Source organism: Sarcophilus harrisii, chromosome 6 (assembly GCF_902635505.1).
Source record: "Sarcophilus harrisii chromosome 6, mSarHar1.11, whole genome shotgun sequence".
NCBI classification, from domain to species: Eukaryota; Metazoa; Chordata; class Mammalia; order Dasyuromorphia; family Dasyuridae; genus Sarcophilus; species Sarcophilus harrisii.
In genome coordinates this window covers 219,577,329-219,593,781 of record NC_045431.1, presented here as the reverse complement: position 1 = coordinate 219,593,781, position 16,453 = coordinate 219,577,329, and the positions used below count along the sequence as shown (strand labels likewise).

Sequence of the window (16,453 nt, the reverse complement as noted above, 5' to 3'; positions counted from 1 at the left end):
TAGAACCCACTTAAAACAATGAGTAGAAACCAAATTGTAGCTGTCTTTTCAGGGATGGAAATTGGAGCCAGGAGATTTGAAGGGGAACTGAGGAAGCTTCTGAAAAGCAAGTCATAATTATATTAACAAATGTATGTTTGTAAAATATGTCATAATTATATTATTAAACGGCTCATAATTATACCAGAGAACACTTAAGCTTGATTTAGAGGCAGAAAGAATTAGCAAGGCAGTAAAAGAGCTATCAAACAATGGTCTAAAGAGCATACTTCTCAGATTCTCAGTAGGGGGTGGAAGGAAAAACCTTTTTTATGATAAATCAGCAGGGGAAAACAAGAAAGCATCCATGGCTCACCAACACTCATGTGTTCCCTATCATTAACCTGTTGAACTACCAATCATCATCAAGCCATCCAGGATTGGGTTGTTTGTTGTTCAGTCATTTTTGGTCTTGTCCAATTCTTCATGATCCCATTTGGAATATTCTTGGCAAAGACACTGGAGTAATTTGCCATTTTCTTCTCCAGCTCATTTTACAGGTGAGGAATTGAGTATAACAGCCAATTAAAATCAGCTCTGGTTGCTTTAATATTGATTGACATTCAGTTAACCGGTGAAATTGACAGAAAGAGGGAGAAGACGTGTTTTTTTTTCTTCTTCCATTTTAAAAAGCGTTCTATAACTATTTCTGAGACCCGGTTATAAAACTATTTCCCCCTGAGGTCTTTACATCACCATTACCTCTAAGGGGTTCTATGAGTAGCTTAACTCACTTACACCCACAGAGAATAAGATCTAGTAGACATGGAAGATAGGCAGTTATGTGGTACAATACATGGAGTCTCAGGCCTGGAGTCAGGAAGCCTCATCTTCCTGAGTTTCTGGTCTCAGACACTTCCCAGCTGTGTGAATGTGGCCAAATCACTTGCCCACTTTCCTCATCTAGAAAATATCTAGAGAAGGAAATGGCAAAGCACACCAGTATCTCGGCCAAGAAAACCCCAAATGGGATCATGAAGAATCAGACACAACTGAAAAACAACTGAATAGTAACAAAAAAGAGCCCATAAGCTTGAGGAGATATTAGTCTCTACGCCAGGATGATGTTCACAGTATCCCCTTTAAGACAGGGATGTATTTAAATATGTCATTTCATTTCATTCTTAGGTTGAGAGAGGTGAAGGAAGAGTAGAAAAACAGAGACAGGTGCATTCAGCATTAATATAATCTTTAAAATAATTTATCAACTTCCTTTTTATAGCAGAGCTCAACAGCACTATTAATAGCATGCTGTGTGTTCTAGGCCATCTCTTTACTGCAATCAGAAACTGCATTGCATTAACTCTACTGCTGCTGGAGGGATTCCAAAATTCCTTCAAAGCTTAACCAGGACCCTCCCTTTTGCCAAGTAAATTAATGCTGTTGTATGGTGTGATAAAGAGACGGCTAGCTTTAGAGAAAAAAAAAAAAAAAAAAAAAAAAAAAACCTGGATTCAAATCCCAACTGACATATACTAGCTATATGACTGGCGTTTAAGTCTCAGCAACTCTAAGAATATAAGTAATGGATACTCGTTGACTTCTACTAGTTTCTTTTAGCAAAAATATTTTAGAGCTAATAAAAACAAAAAAGAAAACCAAATCCTGATAATGAACATTGATAATGAATATTTTATAACCCAGAAACTATATTCCATAATTTAGTTGATTCTTACACACTCTTATGATCCAAAAGGGGAGAAAACTTCCCAATGCTACAAAAAGTTGATACAAACACTGATATTTAATATTTTATAATCCAGAAATTATGCTCCATAATTTACTCAACTCTTATACTCTCATGATCCAAAAGTGGAGAAAATATCCCACCACCACAAAAAATTGATACAAAACATTTTATAATACAAAAATTATGTTCCATAATTCACTCAAATCTTACTCTCATGATCCAAAAGGGGAGAAAATATTTCACCACCGCAAAACAATTGAATCAAAACATTGTTACAATCACTGATACTGAATATTTTACAATCCAAAAACCATGTTCCATAATTTACTCAATTCTTACACTCTTTTATGATACAAAAGGGGAAAAAAATTCCAAGACTACAAAATAAATCCCTCCCCCCATCTCTAAGACCAGGATGTACTATTGTTTCCAAGACTCTTACCTGTCTTTACCATTAGTTTCCTGGACATCTGACATTCTAGATTCAAGGTGGTCTTGCCAGTTGTGACCACAGTAGTGGAAGCCAATGGGAGAGCAGCCGATGTGTTTTCCACAGGTACGGGAGGGAGTTTAGTAACCTTCCCCGATGTGGACATAGACGTCAGAGCTGCCATGATGGTCAGTGGGAATGTGGTGGAGATCCTAGACATTTCTGAGTTGGTTGTCTTATGGAAGTCTGATTGCATGGCTTGAGATTTCCCTGGGAAATGTGTTGTTGACAACCTTGCGGCAGCTGTGATCATATTTGCCTGCGTGGTTCTGTGAGTCGTGGATATGAAGGGAGAAGCTGTAGGAGTCTCGATTGCCTTGGTTGTAACTGTCACCATCTGGGAGCCTGGTGTTCCAATGGGGGTGCCGTTTTTAGCCAGCACTGGGGACAGGGTGCTTTTGGCTACCATTGCTGAGGGAATGGAGAGTTTGTTTCCTGTCCCCTTGGACACTAAGGCTGCAGACAATGCGGACAGAGTGTATTTTCCTATAACCCTTGTGGCTGCTGTTGACGCCACAGTTGGAACCACCTCAGGGGACATGGAAGCGTGTGCTGCAAGGAGAGAATAAGTACAATTTGTAGTTGGTCAGAATACAACACAAGGAAGGGAGCATTGGTGATGAATGGATGTCACTTATGAAACTATTTGTTTGCAAAGGGTTGGTGCTAGAGCCATGTTAGGACAGGGAGATTTTAGGTCTAATAGCTTCCAAATCATTAGGTTAGAAAAGTTGTTATGGAAATTACATCAATGCTATTCTACTGCTCCTTCATAAATGTATTTAAGTTCTGGATGCTTCTGGACAAACAAATGGCCAGAAGAATCCGAACTGGGGCTTCTCAGGAGCTCCGTCCCATTACAAGGAATGTGTGTCTATTTGTATGTCTATGTGTTCCTTCAGAGTGAAGCTACATAATGATGTTGAAGTTGAAGATGCTTTGGCCATGGAAGTGGTCATACCTGTGTGTTGGGAACCAGGAACCAAACTACCTGCATGAGCGGGTGCAACAGTCCAGTTCTCAGGGACTGGAGAAGTCAGCAGTGCTTTAGATGCCGTCCTGAATAAGGCATGGGTTAGTGTGGGAAGAACGGCAGCAGGGAATGTCCAAGGCTTGCGGCCACTCTGGAATGACCCAGGAGTGCTTGTCATAGGCGATGGATGGTGAGTACTGGCAGATGGGGTTCTTGTCTCCGTTTCTCCTAAAAGCATTTCCTGCAAGCTGATGGGGGGAGTTACATCTGACGAGGCTGGTGGAACAGATGTCAAAAGTGGAGGCGATTCTGAGGGAGGACGTGAAAGGAGATGTTCATGGGCTGTGGTGAAAGCTTCATGGCTGGCCAGGTGTGGACTGAACGATGCTTCAAGATCACGAGTGATGTTTTTCTGGCTTGCGGGCCAAAGGTCCGAAGAGTTTCCAATTGTAGTCACTCTAGACTGATGTGTAGCTTGTTCTGTGCTTAAATTAAGGGATGGATACTCAAGCCTGAGCCCTTTAGCAAAGGTCAGATGCAAATCAGCATCTCTGACATCTGGAGGATGTGTCATTTTGGCAGCTGAATTTGAGACACTAGGAACAGTGATTTTGGCAGAATGGGTCACTGAAGGTGCAAGACTTTTTTCATGTCCATTTAAATCATAACCTTTTGGGGGAGGCAGGACAGGTATCACCGATTCTAAGAAATGAGACCCAGCTCCTCCTGGAAGAATACTCTGGGAAACATCTGTGCTCATTGCCGTTTGTGTTCTTGCTGGTCTAGAAGAATGGAGAACATGGATGGCCTCCCACTTAGGGGCTGAAGTTGTGACTCTAGAACTATCTGCAGGTGTCGTCCTGACTTTAGACTCGGCATCTGCTGTAGGAAAAGACTTCAGAGCAGAGGAGGATCGCTCTGTCGGCGGGATAGGATGAGCAGGCAAGTCTGAGAGTGTGAGAGTCACTCTGGGCTTTGTGATAATAGCAGCTGGAATGTGATTGGTGGTCGAGTCATTTAAAGTGGATTGGCCAGTGACCTCCTGAGTGGTACTGGAACCAGGAGATGTCATCCTCTTGGCTTTTTCATTTCCCATAAAAGCACCCATCAAGCTGCCTTCTTTCCCTAAGGGGAGACTTGCAATTGTAGAATACTGGACAGATGACTGGTCCGTCTCCACAAGGAGCAAGTCTGCAGGAGTCCCATCCTTGTTCTTTTCTTTAGAAGTTGGACTTTTTGCCACCATAAGCAGGGGAGATGCCCTGCTCTGGGACTGCCATGGAAAATCAGGTGTGGAGATTGAAGCTGGTTCATTTTTAGTTGCTGGTGAAGAGGCAGGATGAGGAGAAGTTGCTTCACCTGGAGCTGCAAAAGACCGAGTGGCTGGAGAGGAGGGGAGATGTTTTCCAAGATGGGACACTGCCCTCACATCCTCGGGAGCTGGTGACAATTGCACAGGCTTGTTTACAGTAGCAGGTTGGCTGGGTTTCCTTTCCATGGAAGCGGCTCCTCCATCTGTACTTTGGACAAGTCTGGACCCCACTTCGGGCGCCTCTGATGAGCTCTCAAAAGCCGGCCAGGACACACTGCCATGGGCCCTTTTAGTCACTCTTGGTTTGAATGGTTGAGTGCGGACTGGGCCTGAAGAAGACATATCTGTGAACTTCAACAATGTGGGGGTTTGACTTGGAAGCCAAGGTAGACTTCCAGGAGCAACTGGTGGGGAAGACAGATGGGGTATGTCTGGCATGGAATTCACAAACACAGATGTAGATGGGTTTTCGGGGTGCAGTCTCTCACTTGGGGCCACTCTAGAGTACTGTGCTGTTGTAGATCCAGAAAAATCCAGACCGAGGATGTCTGTTAATTCTTGGGCCTTTCTGGATGGAGGGTGACTTGTTTTACTGGAAAGAGGGTCTAAGGGATTATCAGTACTTTCTCTATGGGAAAAATCAAAGGGAGCTGCCTGGGGGGATGAAGGCACTTTGGCTGGTAGCTCAGTAGGTTTAGAAAATATGATGGTATGAGGTGAGCCAGGAACTGATGAAGAGAGAGATGGAGATGGAATTGCTGAGACAATGTCTGACCCTGGCATGTGCTGGTTTGGAATGGAAGGTGTTCCTAATGGCACTGGCTGAGATGACAGGACAGCACTCGACAATGTCACAGATGGTGTTGTGGACAATGGGACAGACATGTTGGGATGAGGCAAACCTGACACGTCAGCTGCTTCATCCGAATCTCGAGGTCTTGGGCGGTTGAGAGCCTGGGCCAACTCCTTGGGAGGATCCAGAGATGCACTATGTCCACTCCCTTGATAAAGGGCAGAAGAGAAATCTATTTGAGCCCTAGTTCTAGGGGGAGGGTGAACCAGTGTAGATTTGATTATCTGAAGCAAGCTTGCATTTTCAGGGAAATGTCTCATTGGGTCCTTGAGCCGGTCAATATTCGAGGAAGACTTTAATTCCCAGGAAGGCCATGTTGGTGATGTTGATGTAGATCTCCGAGGATTTGTAAATGATTGTGGGGTTAGGGTGACATTCGTTCGCAGATGGTTGGTACCTGCAAAAATAAGGAATATTCATGTTTTAGTTTTGTCATCTGGTCTCAACTGGAGGAATGAATCATGAAAGCTAAGAGTGGGATAAGGCAGATTTATAAGGATAAGGTTCTGTGGTGATAAAATGGGAATAAATATAATTAGAAAACTGAAGTATAAAACCACAAGAAAGAGAAATGAAATCCAAAGAGTGTTTTCTAGACCAAAGCTTTCTTTTTTTTTTTTTCTCAATATGTTTTATTTTTCCAATTATATATAATTCCTTCCCATTCCCTTCCTTCCCTCCCCATTTTCCCAAGGCAGCAAGAAATCTGATATGCACATGTATACATATTCAATCCCCCCATATACCCATTGCTATACATATATAATAATTTTAAACATTTTTCTACTAGTCAAATTATGAAAAAGAATAAAAAGGAAAAACTGCAAGAAACAAAACAAAAAAGGTGAAAATAGCATGTTGTTACTGTGTACAACATTCTCCTAATCCCGATCACTTCACTCGTCAGTTCATATCAGTCATTGCAGTCTTTTCTGAAATCAGTTGCAACCAATTTCTTGACTTGAATTTTATGTTAAAGTTGATCCTTGTTCACCTAGAATCGAGGAAGCATTATTCCCTATAGCAGGCTTTTTTTTGTGTTGCTGTTTTCAGAATTAGTTCTAAGCTCTGCAGATTTTTAAGGCTTTCAAGGTGGTGTTGTCCTAAGAATCAGGTGGTTACTACTTTTCTGGTCTGCTCTTTGTAGACCAAAGCTTTCTTAAACTGAAGGTTGTGACCCCATCTGGCTTGCATAACTAAATGTGGGGGTTACAAAATTATAAGTTATTATCAGTAAATATTTGATTTGTATACCTATTTCATATATCTATATCTAAATTTCTCGCACCAAAAGGGGTCGCAAGTGGGAAAAGTTTAAGAAGCTCTGGTCAAGACCAATAGCTGAACTTAGCAACAGAAAACATCTGAGGTTGTGTGAGGTGTAAGGAAATTGTTGTTCAAACTATCCAAGTTTGGAACTATTTCATCTACTTGGCTTCTATTGCTGGAAAGATTCCCTGAGGCTCTTCTATCAATCAAAGAAAATGACATAGGAGATTACCTTTTCCATGTGACTGTACAAAGGAAAAATGTTCAAAGCCAGACAAAGAAAAGGATCACCAAGCAAATACCCAGAGGGTCATTTATTACAAGACCTGAAGTTTTTTTTTTTGGCTAACTCTGCCATGGGTAAACAAGAAAGATAAGCAAGAGAGAATAAAGTTATCCCCCCAAAATAAGACTTTTAAAGAAGAGGAGGTCAGGAGAAAAAAAGAGCATCAAATAGTTGGTCGCTTGTTGTGAGTAAATAGGGCTGCAAATAAGTAAGATCTTAGAGCCACACACTAGGGCTAGGAAATGCCATTAGAAGCTATCTAGTCTAAATCCTCAATTTCTGGATGAGAAAATTGAACCCATTGGTGAAATGATAACAAGTGACAGAGCCAAGATGAAACCTTGATCTTCTGGCCCCTTTCTGGGACATCTTTCTCCCAAATTCCAAGGTAAGGATAGTAACAAAGAATTCTATGTCTATGGAATTAAAGGCTGGATTTCAAAATCCAATTCTCTGACATTCGTCAAGTGGGTGACCCGAGACAAACGGTTTCATTTTTCTGGGTCTTATTTCCCTCATCTCTAAAATGAGGGGATTAGATTAGATGGTCAGTGAAGAAGCTCCCTCCCACCTCCAGATTCATGATCCAATGAGTCTACCTCTAACATGTCTTCCAGTTCTAAATCTGTAATCCTATGATTTCTAATTCTGCCCAGAGAAGAATTTATCATTCACACTCTTTTCAATCTTTTTTTAATGTACTGACTCTTTATTTCCTACAAACACACCCATGTCTCACAAAAAATCCTTCACTTGACCCAATCATTCTCTCTAATTATCATCCTATATCTCTCCTTGCTTTTATTTCTAAACTCCTTACAAGGATCACTTACAATTGATGCCTCCTCTTTCTTTCCCTTATGTTTTTAAATCTCTACAATCTGGTTTCTGAATTCATTTCACCAAATCTACTCTTTCCAAAATTACGGAGATCTTTTCATTGCCAAATCCAATGGCCTTTTTTCAATCCATATTTCTAACTCCTCTGTAGCTTTTGACACTTTAATTACCTTCTTCTCCAGAATGGTCCCTTTTCTCTAGATTTTTGTGACACCATTCCATTCTTTTGTGACTACCTATCTAATCACTTCTTAATTTTTTTTTGCTGGATCCTTATCTAGATCACACCCTCTAACTTCAATACCCCTCAAGATTCTTTTCTCTTCTCCTATACTTCTTCATTTTGTGATCTCATCAACTTTCATGGATTTAATTATGGTCTTTAATGATTCTTAAATTTCCCTGTTCTGCCTCAGGTTCTCTGCTGAGTTCCAGTCTTGCATTTCCAATTGCTTCCTTCATTTTCTTGCTGAGAGCCTATCTACTCTAGGAAGCCTTTCATGATTCTCCTTATTTGTAATGCCTTCTGGGATAATTGTAGAAAAAGACTGAAAGACTGCATAAATTAATGCAAAGTGAAGTAAGCAGAACCAGGAGTGCAATTTATACAATAACAACAATGTTGTAAAGATCATCAACTCTAAAAGAGTTAGTAATTCTGATCAACAGTGACTAACCACAATTCCAAAATAGTCATGATGAAAACTGTTATTCACCTCTGGATGGAGAGTTTATCTACTCAGATTATTGATTGAAGTATATTTTCCTTCCTTCCTTCCTTCCTTCCTTCCTTCCTTCCTTCCTTCCTTCCTTCCTTTCCTCCCTCCCTCCCCCTTTCTTTCTTTCTTTCTTTCTTTCTTTCTTTCTTTCTTTCTTTCTTTCTTTCTTTCTTTCTTTCTTTCTTCCTTCCTTCCTTCCTTCCTTCCTTCCTTGCTTCCTTCCTTCCTTCCTTCCTTCCATCTTTTCTTTCTTCTCTCTATTCCTCCTTCAAGCATTCCTTCTTTCTTTCTCTTTTTTCCTTTCTTTTGGACATGGCTAATCTGGAAACTTATGTTGCATGACTATACATATTACATATTTGTAATGGATTTTGTTTTTCTTCATTGGATGTGGAAGAGAAGGGGAAGGGAAAGAATATGAAACCAAAACAAAAATGAACTTTAAAAATTCTAGTGCCTTCCTCAGTTGATTACCTCCAGTTTGTGCTATAAATGCTTTATTTGTATATAACTCTTTCTCATGAAACTGTGAGTTCCTGGGCAACAGAGATGAATTCTGCCTCTTCCTCTACTTCCTGTATACCCACCAAATATTAGACCCCAAATCGCAGAAGAGAATAATTTAAGCTCTGGTTCTAGCTAATGTAGAAAGTAAATCCCTTTTCCATCTTACATGGAAGGTGAAACTGCACTAATTTCTGGAATTAGCAATTCCAGTTTTATTTTGTAAGAACTGAAGGAGAAGTACAAAGGGAGCCAGATCTTTATTTTATACTATGCTTGGCAACCCTAAAGAAATTCTTTTTTTTTTTTTTTGTTCTTTTAACATTGTCTTGTTTAGTCTAAATTATTTTACAATCCCACTAATATAAGTTGCCTGTTGAAATGGAGCTTAAAGTCACTTCAAATAATAACCAGTAGAAGTAGTTGGATTGTAAGATTTTACAATGAAAAGCTTAACTTTTCCCAGGCAAAATATGGTCATCCAGTGGATTTTGCTATACCTGTCACTAAATGATACTTATTAAGGACCATCACAAATAAGTCAGGATATGACATATGTGATTCCCATCCTCTAAAACCCTATAACATAAAACAGGAAATATCAAATACACTAGGATTTCTGTCTATATAAACAGTGTACTGTAATAACATGCATTTATACTTTGGCAACTAGGACAAATATGACAAATATTTATTATATTATAGCTGAAATATACATATATATTATATGTACATAATAGAATATATATATTATAGCCAAAGTAGACAAATATTCTAGATGTTAACTATCAATTCCTATATGTTTTTGAGGACTGAATGGCAATTAGGATGAGGGAGTTCAAATCAACAAGCATTTATTAAGTACCTACTATGTACCAAGCAATGTGTTAAATGCTAGACATACAAAGAAAGGCAGCTTTCTTTAACCTCAAGGAGCTTAAATTCTAATAGGGGAGATGACACATAAGTAAATAGGTTCATACAAAATACATCCACAGCAGATGGAAGGGAAAGGGTGTTTTTGAAGGGATTTCAAGAGATCTTAAAGGAGAATCCTGAGCAGAATTAGCGAGAAAATGGATGATCTAGGATTGGTATGTTATCATTAAGGAAGAGGAGAAATAGGAAGCCGAAAAATTAGTTGAAGATGAAATCATCCACACATACATACATAACAAATTTTTGCTTTGTGTTCTTGACAGTGTTTAACATATTTCCTGGCACATAGTAGGTACTTAATAAATGTTTAGTGACTGACTAACAGGCTTAGAACACTGGACAGGATCTAATAGTATAAGATTTAAGAGGAATAAATATAAATCTTGTATTTCAGTTCAAAAGTATCAATTCTACTAATTGGAGAAGACATTTTATTGGAGGAAAAAAGATCTGGAGGTTTACATTTAAATGCACAATGAGTTAACTGTGTGAGAGGGCAGACAAGACGCATATCTTCCAGGACTGAGGACATGATGAAACCATCTGCACTAATTGAACCACTTTGGAGGAGTATTATGTTCAGTATTTGATACCACAGGACAGCTGGGCAGTACAGTGATTAGAACATGAGAGCTGGAATCAAAAAGACTCATCTTCCTGAGTTCAAATCTGGCCTCCGACAAATCTTAGTTGTGTGATCCTGAGCAAGTTTTTCACCACATTTGCTGTAGTTCCCTCTGAAAAATGAACTGGAGAAGGAAATGGCAAACCACTCTAGTATCTTTGCCAAGAAAACCCTAAATGGCATCTTAGTCAGACACAGCCAAACAAACAGAACAACTTGGTACCACATTTTAGGAAGCATATTAAAAAGTTGGGGACTGTTAAGGCCTCAAGTTCATGTCATATGAGAGCCAGTCAGAGGAACTGGGGGGGCTTCCTTAACCTGGAGAAATGAAGATGTGGTGAGTGGGAGGAAATCTGGCATCTATCTTCAAGTTTTTGAAGAATTACCACACAGATTTATTCTGTTTATCCCCAAGCAGAACTAAAAGCAATAGTCAGAATTTTAAAAAGGACCAATTTAGACATGGTTTAAGGGGAAAAGTTCCTAACAATTAGTGCTATTCAAAGATTGAAAGGACCATCTTGAATCCCCACTACCATGGGATGCCTTCATGCTCCAATGGAAGCAAAGGCTGGTACGTTGAAAACAAGGCTCTTTTGGGGACAAAAAGAAATTCTCGACAACAAGAAACTCTGTGATTCTCTTATTTTTGCATTTTCTCTTTTTCCTAAGTCATTTATTGGGTCACTAAATAGCCTGATAATTTTGACCTTAGATGGTACAGTACATAGAGCACTGAACTTGGACTCAGAAAGATGTGAGTTCAAATTGTATGTGATCCTGGGGGAAGTCATTTGATCTCTCTCAGCCTCAGTTTTCTCATCTGCAAAATAGGGATGATAATACCTCATAAAATTGTTGTCAGGAACAAAGAAGGTAACATCTATAAAGCACTTTGCAAAGTTTGCTATTATCACATAACTTTGAAAATCATTACATGAATTGGTACTGGCCCTGAGGAAGATAAAAAAGATAAAAGCAAATGAAGATAGAAGAAAACAAGTTTATATAGCAAAGCACAGAGGATGACTAAAAGAATATTTGGCTTAAGGAGAGACTGAAACATCTCGCAATTCAGGAGCTTGCTTTAAAAAAAACAGGATTTTAAAAATCTAGCATCAGGATTATACAATAATAGGTAATGTCAAAAATGTGTGGTTTTTAGAAAATTCATCATAGTAGATAAAGTTTATAACCCTGTGGCTCTCTTGCTCACTACTTGTGATTTGAACAAGTCTTTTAACTTTTTTGACCCTCAGTTTTCTCATTGATAAAATGAGAGGGTCATTGGAGACAGAATTTGTATGAGGCTACATCCCTCTGGGGTCTAAAACACTGCTGAAAATCAAAGTTCCAATGGATCAAAGTGAGCATTCTCTCCATAAACAGATTGGTGTCCGTCCTATACAGATTTAGTCCATATCTTTTCATAACTTTGCCATGGAGGGGCATTCAATGTTCTGGGACCCTTTGTCATTTTCTCCCCTGACATCTCAAGAATACCAATGGAGCATATGGCTTAGCTAATGGTTTTTTTTCCATAAAAAGAGGAAAATTCTGAGGTCAAGCAGATATATTTCTAAATATATTTTATCAGGTAAAACCCAGATTCTTAAACTGTGATTTATCACCTGAGATGAGGTCTTATAACTGAATGTGAGGAGTCACAAAATTATGATTATCAGGAAGTGTTTGATTTATATATTACCCAAGGTCATCCAAAAATTTCTTTGGCTTAAAGGAGTCAAGAGTGGAAAAAATTTAAGAAGCCCTGGGGTAAAAACTCAGCAGTCCCTCAATGACATATTGATTTGGAGTTCATAGGAACTTGAAATCTGAAACACTCATATATTGTTCCATGAAAGCAAGATTTGACCTTAACCTAAAAAAGTTTTATGGCAGATCAGAAACAAGGCTAAGATTCGTCATCAAACATCAAGAGAACTAAATGTAAAAACTGGCAAGATTTTGCCCCTTGTAAAGTGCTTTGTAAACCTCGAGCATTATAAAATATTGTCTATTATTTATTATTGATGAATTTTGAGAAATGATGGAAAGGAAGGGTTTGCTCCTTCTAAAGACTGATTTTCCCCAGTGGCCCTATAAACTTTGTGTTCCAGAAAGAAGTTAGAGAGAGAAAAGCAGATTATTAGATTTTTGTTTCCAAAAGATATGTCCTAACCTCCTGAATATCAAAATATCAAAAGATAGCAAAACCTGGAGATTTAAGTGAAGTGTAAACCTGTAAATACTATATAGCCATCAAAAAAACTAATAATAACTAGCAATTATCCATCACTTAAAGGCTTGTGAAGTACATTACATATGCATTTTACCTGATCCTTACAAGAAGCCTATGATGAAAGTGCTATATGGATAATGAAATGTACTTTTTACAAATAAGAAATTTAAGGGTGAAAATGCTTGAATGACTTGTTCAGGGTCACATGGTTCATAAGCTCCTAACTCCAAGCTCAGTGTGCTATCCTCAGAATGAGGCTGGTGATGGTTTTGCAGCATTCTGTCCTGGTCAGACCACAATTGTAGCATTAAAGGCCATATTTTGGGAATGCTATTCATATCTGTAAAATGGAGATAATAATAGCACTGACCTTACTGGGCTGTTCTGATGACTAAATGAGATCATAAATATGTAAAGAACTTGGTAAAGCTTTGAGAGGAAGCCTATCAATTGGGGAATGACTGAACAAGTTGTGATGGATGAATGTAGTGGAATACTATTGTGATATAAGAAATTCAGAAAAATCTGAAAAAACTTATATGACCTGATGCTGAGTGAAGTGAGTAGAATCAGGAGAATAACAGCAATATTGTGTGATGAGCAACTCTGATCAACTGAACTCTCCTCATAAATACAATCATCTAAGACAATTTCAAAGAACTCATGATGGAAATGCTATCCAGTTCTAGAGAAAGAACCTTGGAGTCTGAATGGAGATCAAGGTATAGTGTTTTCATGTTTGTATGTTTCTTCTTTCTTGTGGTTTTCCCCTTTGGTTCTGGTTCTTCTTTCACAGACTAATGTGGAAATATGTTTAATATGATTGTGCATGAATAACTTATATTGGAGTGCTTGCTATCTTGGGGAGCAACTTGAAAACTTATAAAAGTGAATGAATTATTTTTAGAAAAAATTAAAATACCATTAAATGGGGAAAATAATATTTTTTTAAAAAGAACTTTGCAAATTTTAAAGTGCTATTTAATTATTAATATTGTTATTATTTAGAAAGTAGCCCAGCAGAGGGCAATAAACACCATACTGTATAAGGACTGAGTGAGAGAACTGGGAGTGCCTAGCCTGCATTTGAGAAAATAATTTTGGTTGCTATGCAAAAATAGAGAATATAGAGACTGGAGGCAGGGATCATGAGGTTTTTACAACAATCCAGATGAGAGGCAACAAGGACCCTTAAGCTACTCTGGTTTTGGAGATGTTAACACTCTGAATTAGCATTCTCCTTGTGTATTCTCTGTATTCAGAGTTCATCTGTTCTCTCTCAGGAGGTGGAGAGAGCATTTTTCATTACGATTTCTTTGGAACTGTCTTGTTTAATTATATTGATCAGAGTAGCTGACTCTCCTAGAGTTGATTATCATCACAACGTTGTTGTTACTATATATAAAATGTTCTCCAGGTTCCACTTCACTTAGCATCAATTCATATAAATCTTCCCAGGTTTTTCTGAAATGATTCTGTTCATCATTTCTTACAGAATAACAATATTCCATCACAATCTTACTACAACTTGTTCAGCCGTTCCCAAATGGATGGATATGCCCTCAATTTCCAATTCCTAGACAGAGTAATTCTCAAACTTATTAGATATTTTTTTCCTTCTTTGTCTCTCTCCCTGCCTGCCAAGAAGCTTTCTCCTTGGCCTGGCTTAAGGAAAGAACAAATTGTATTGATTTCTAACACTCAGGAGGTGAGACAAACAGTACAACCCACTCATCACCAAGAATGAGAGAAAAGGGAATAGAACCCATCTGTCACCTCTCTGTCAGCAGAGGAAATGAAAGTACTTAGATGTATTCAAAAGTATGACTAGCAATCTCATATTAATAAAAAGGGCAATAACACCAGGAGGACAAACAAGGAATCTCAAAGGACAATCGAAGTAAATCTGTCATCAATAAAACATAGCCTTAAAAAAGAAGGTAGATTGATTGCACAACGAGAACAAGGGGATAAGCTCTAGCTAGCCTTTGTGCTGTATTTGTGATGTCAAGAGATCTTTGAGCTATCAAGAGGAGGAGAGTCTCCAACACATTGGATGGAACTTCTGCGGTAGCTTATTGAAGGACATGGATGAGAGCTGCATAGCATGAGCAGGCAAACACAGGTAGTAATCTTCAAAGCTCCTTAAACAATGGGTCGCAATCTCATGTGGGGTCATGTACCTAAATATGCTACACAAATCATAGAATCATGATTTATTATCAGCAAATGATTGATTGTATACCTATTATATATAATATACTATATATTATATATCTATATACCCAGGGTCACATAAAACATTCTCTATCAAAAAGGATCATGCATGGAAAATTTTAAGAAGCCTCAATCTATATGAATAGAAGAAATATCAATATTGAAGATCACTGACCCACTGGAGTATTAGAGAACAGGAGAGTTCAAATTTATATAGTGTGTTGAAGTTTTCAAAACACGCTGTTCTCAGCAACCTTGATCTAAATATTAATATCATCATCATTTTACAATTGAAGAAACAGAGACTCCTATTTTCTATAGAAAGGCTTTTCTAACTCCTCCTAATTCTAGTGCCTCCTCTCTTAGTTATTTCCTATTTATCCTGTGCATAGCTTGCTATATTTGTTTGCATGTTTTCTCCCCTCATTAAATTGTAAGCAGAAACTGCAGGGAACTGTCTTTTGTCTTTATAACAATAGCTTTTAGTACAATGCCTGACACATAGTAGATGCTTATAAATACTTATTGATATATTATAAATACTAGCTGGCAGTAACAAACATTTAATAAGTGCTTTTTCACTTCTTCTTGCCCCTTCCCTCCCAGATATTTTCTTTACTAGATTTAATATCTTCAGTTTCTTTAGTTCATTCTCATATTTCATGAAATCGAAGCCCTTTACTTTCCTGGTCACCCTCTTCCCAATGTTCTACAATCTATTAGTGTTCTTCCTAATAGGTAGAACCCTGAGCTGAACATAATACTCTAGCTGTGGTCTGGTGAAGGCAAAGGATTATGGAATTGTCACTCCCTTATGCACTTCTGGAATTCAAGTGATGATTGGTAATATGTCTCCTTACCCCCATGCTTTGTCTTAGTACTGTGTCCATTATCATTTGAAATGATAATGATGGTAATGATGATAATGGTGACAACAGTGGTGATGATAGTGTTGATGATGATGATAGATTATCCATGTACAGCAATTCTATAAAATGGTCCAATTTTTTAGAAGTTTCACCATATTCTCTATGTGTAGTGCTTGATTTCAAGCAGGGAAGCTAGAGTGATTCTAAGGTATAAAGAGTCAATGAAAACTAATTTGAAAATGTGTTCTCTTTTTCTCAGAGATCTCTGTTAATAAAAGTAACATCTAAATAAATATTTCAATCCAATCCAATAAACATTTATTAAGCACTTTTTCTTTTTTAGATTTTAAATTTATTTTATTTGAATTATATTTATTTGAAAAAGCAAAGAAAGGAAAATAGAAAAGAAATATAAAACAAAATAAAAGAGAACGTTTTTACTCAGCAGAACACCAAGGAGGATTCAAAAATGTAACAACTAATTACTATTAAGCACTTTCTCTGGGCAGAATGCTTTCTTAAGCTCTGGGAAATTGAAGACAATATGAATAAAAGTCCCTTTTCATTTGGTGCAACCAAAAGC

At 38.0% G+C, this 16,453-nt stretch overlaps 1 protein-coding gene across 7 annotated transcripts in view; it reads right to left on the bottom strand.

Annotated features, from left to right (window-relative positions):
• The window catches only part of KIAA1549L (KIAA1549 like), a 282,022-nt gene that overhangs the window by 121,122 nt on the left and 144,447 nt on the right, over window positions 1–16,453 (bottom strand). For 3 of the 7 annotated variants that reach the window (XM_031942379.1, XM_031942382.1, XM_031942380.1), the window contains exons 2-3: window positions 3,181–5,754; window positions 2,172–2,771 (exon numbers count right to left, since the gene is read on the bottom strand). In XM_031942379.1, the coding sequence (XP_031798239.1) occupies window positions 2,172–2,771; window positions 3,181–5,754 (3,174 nt within the window). The remainder of the gene's footprint in view (window positions 1–2,171; window positions 2,772–3,180; window positions 5,755–16,453) is intronic. The other 4 variants (XM_031942384.1, XM_031942385.1, XM_031942383.1 and 1 more) reach the window with 3 other exon arrangements.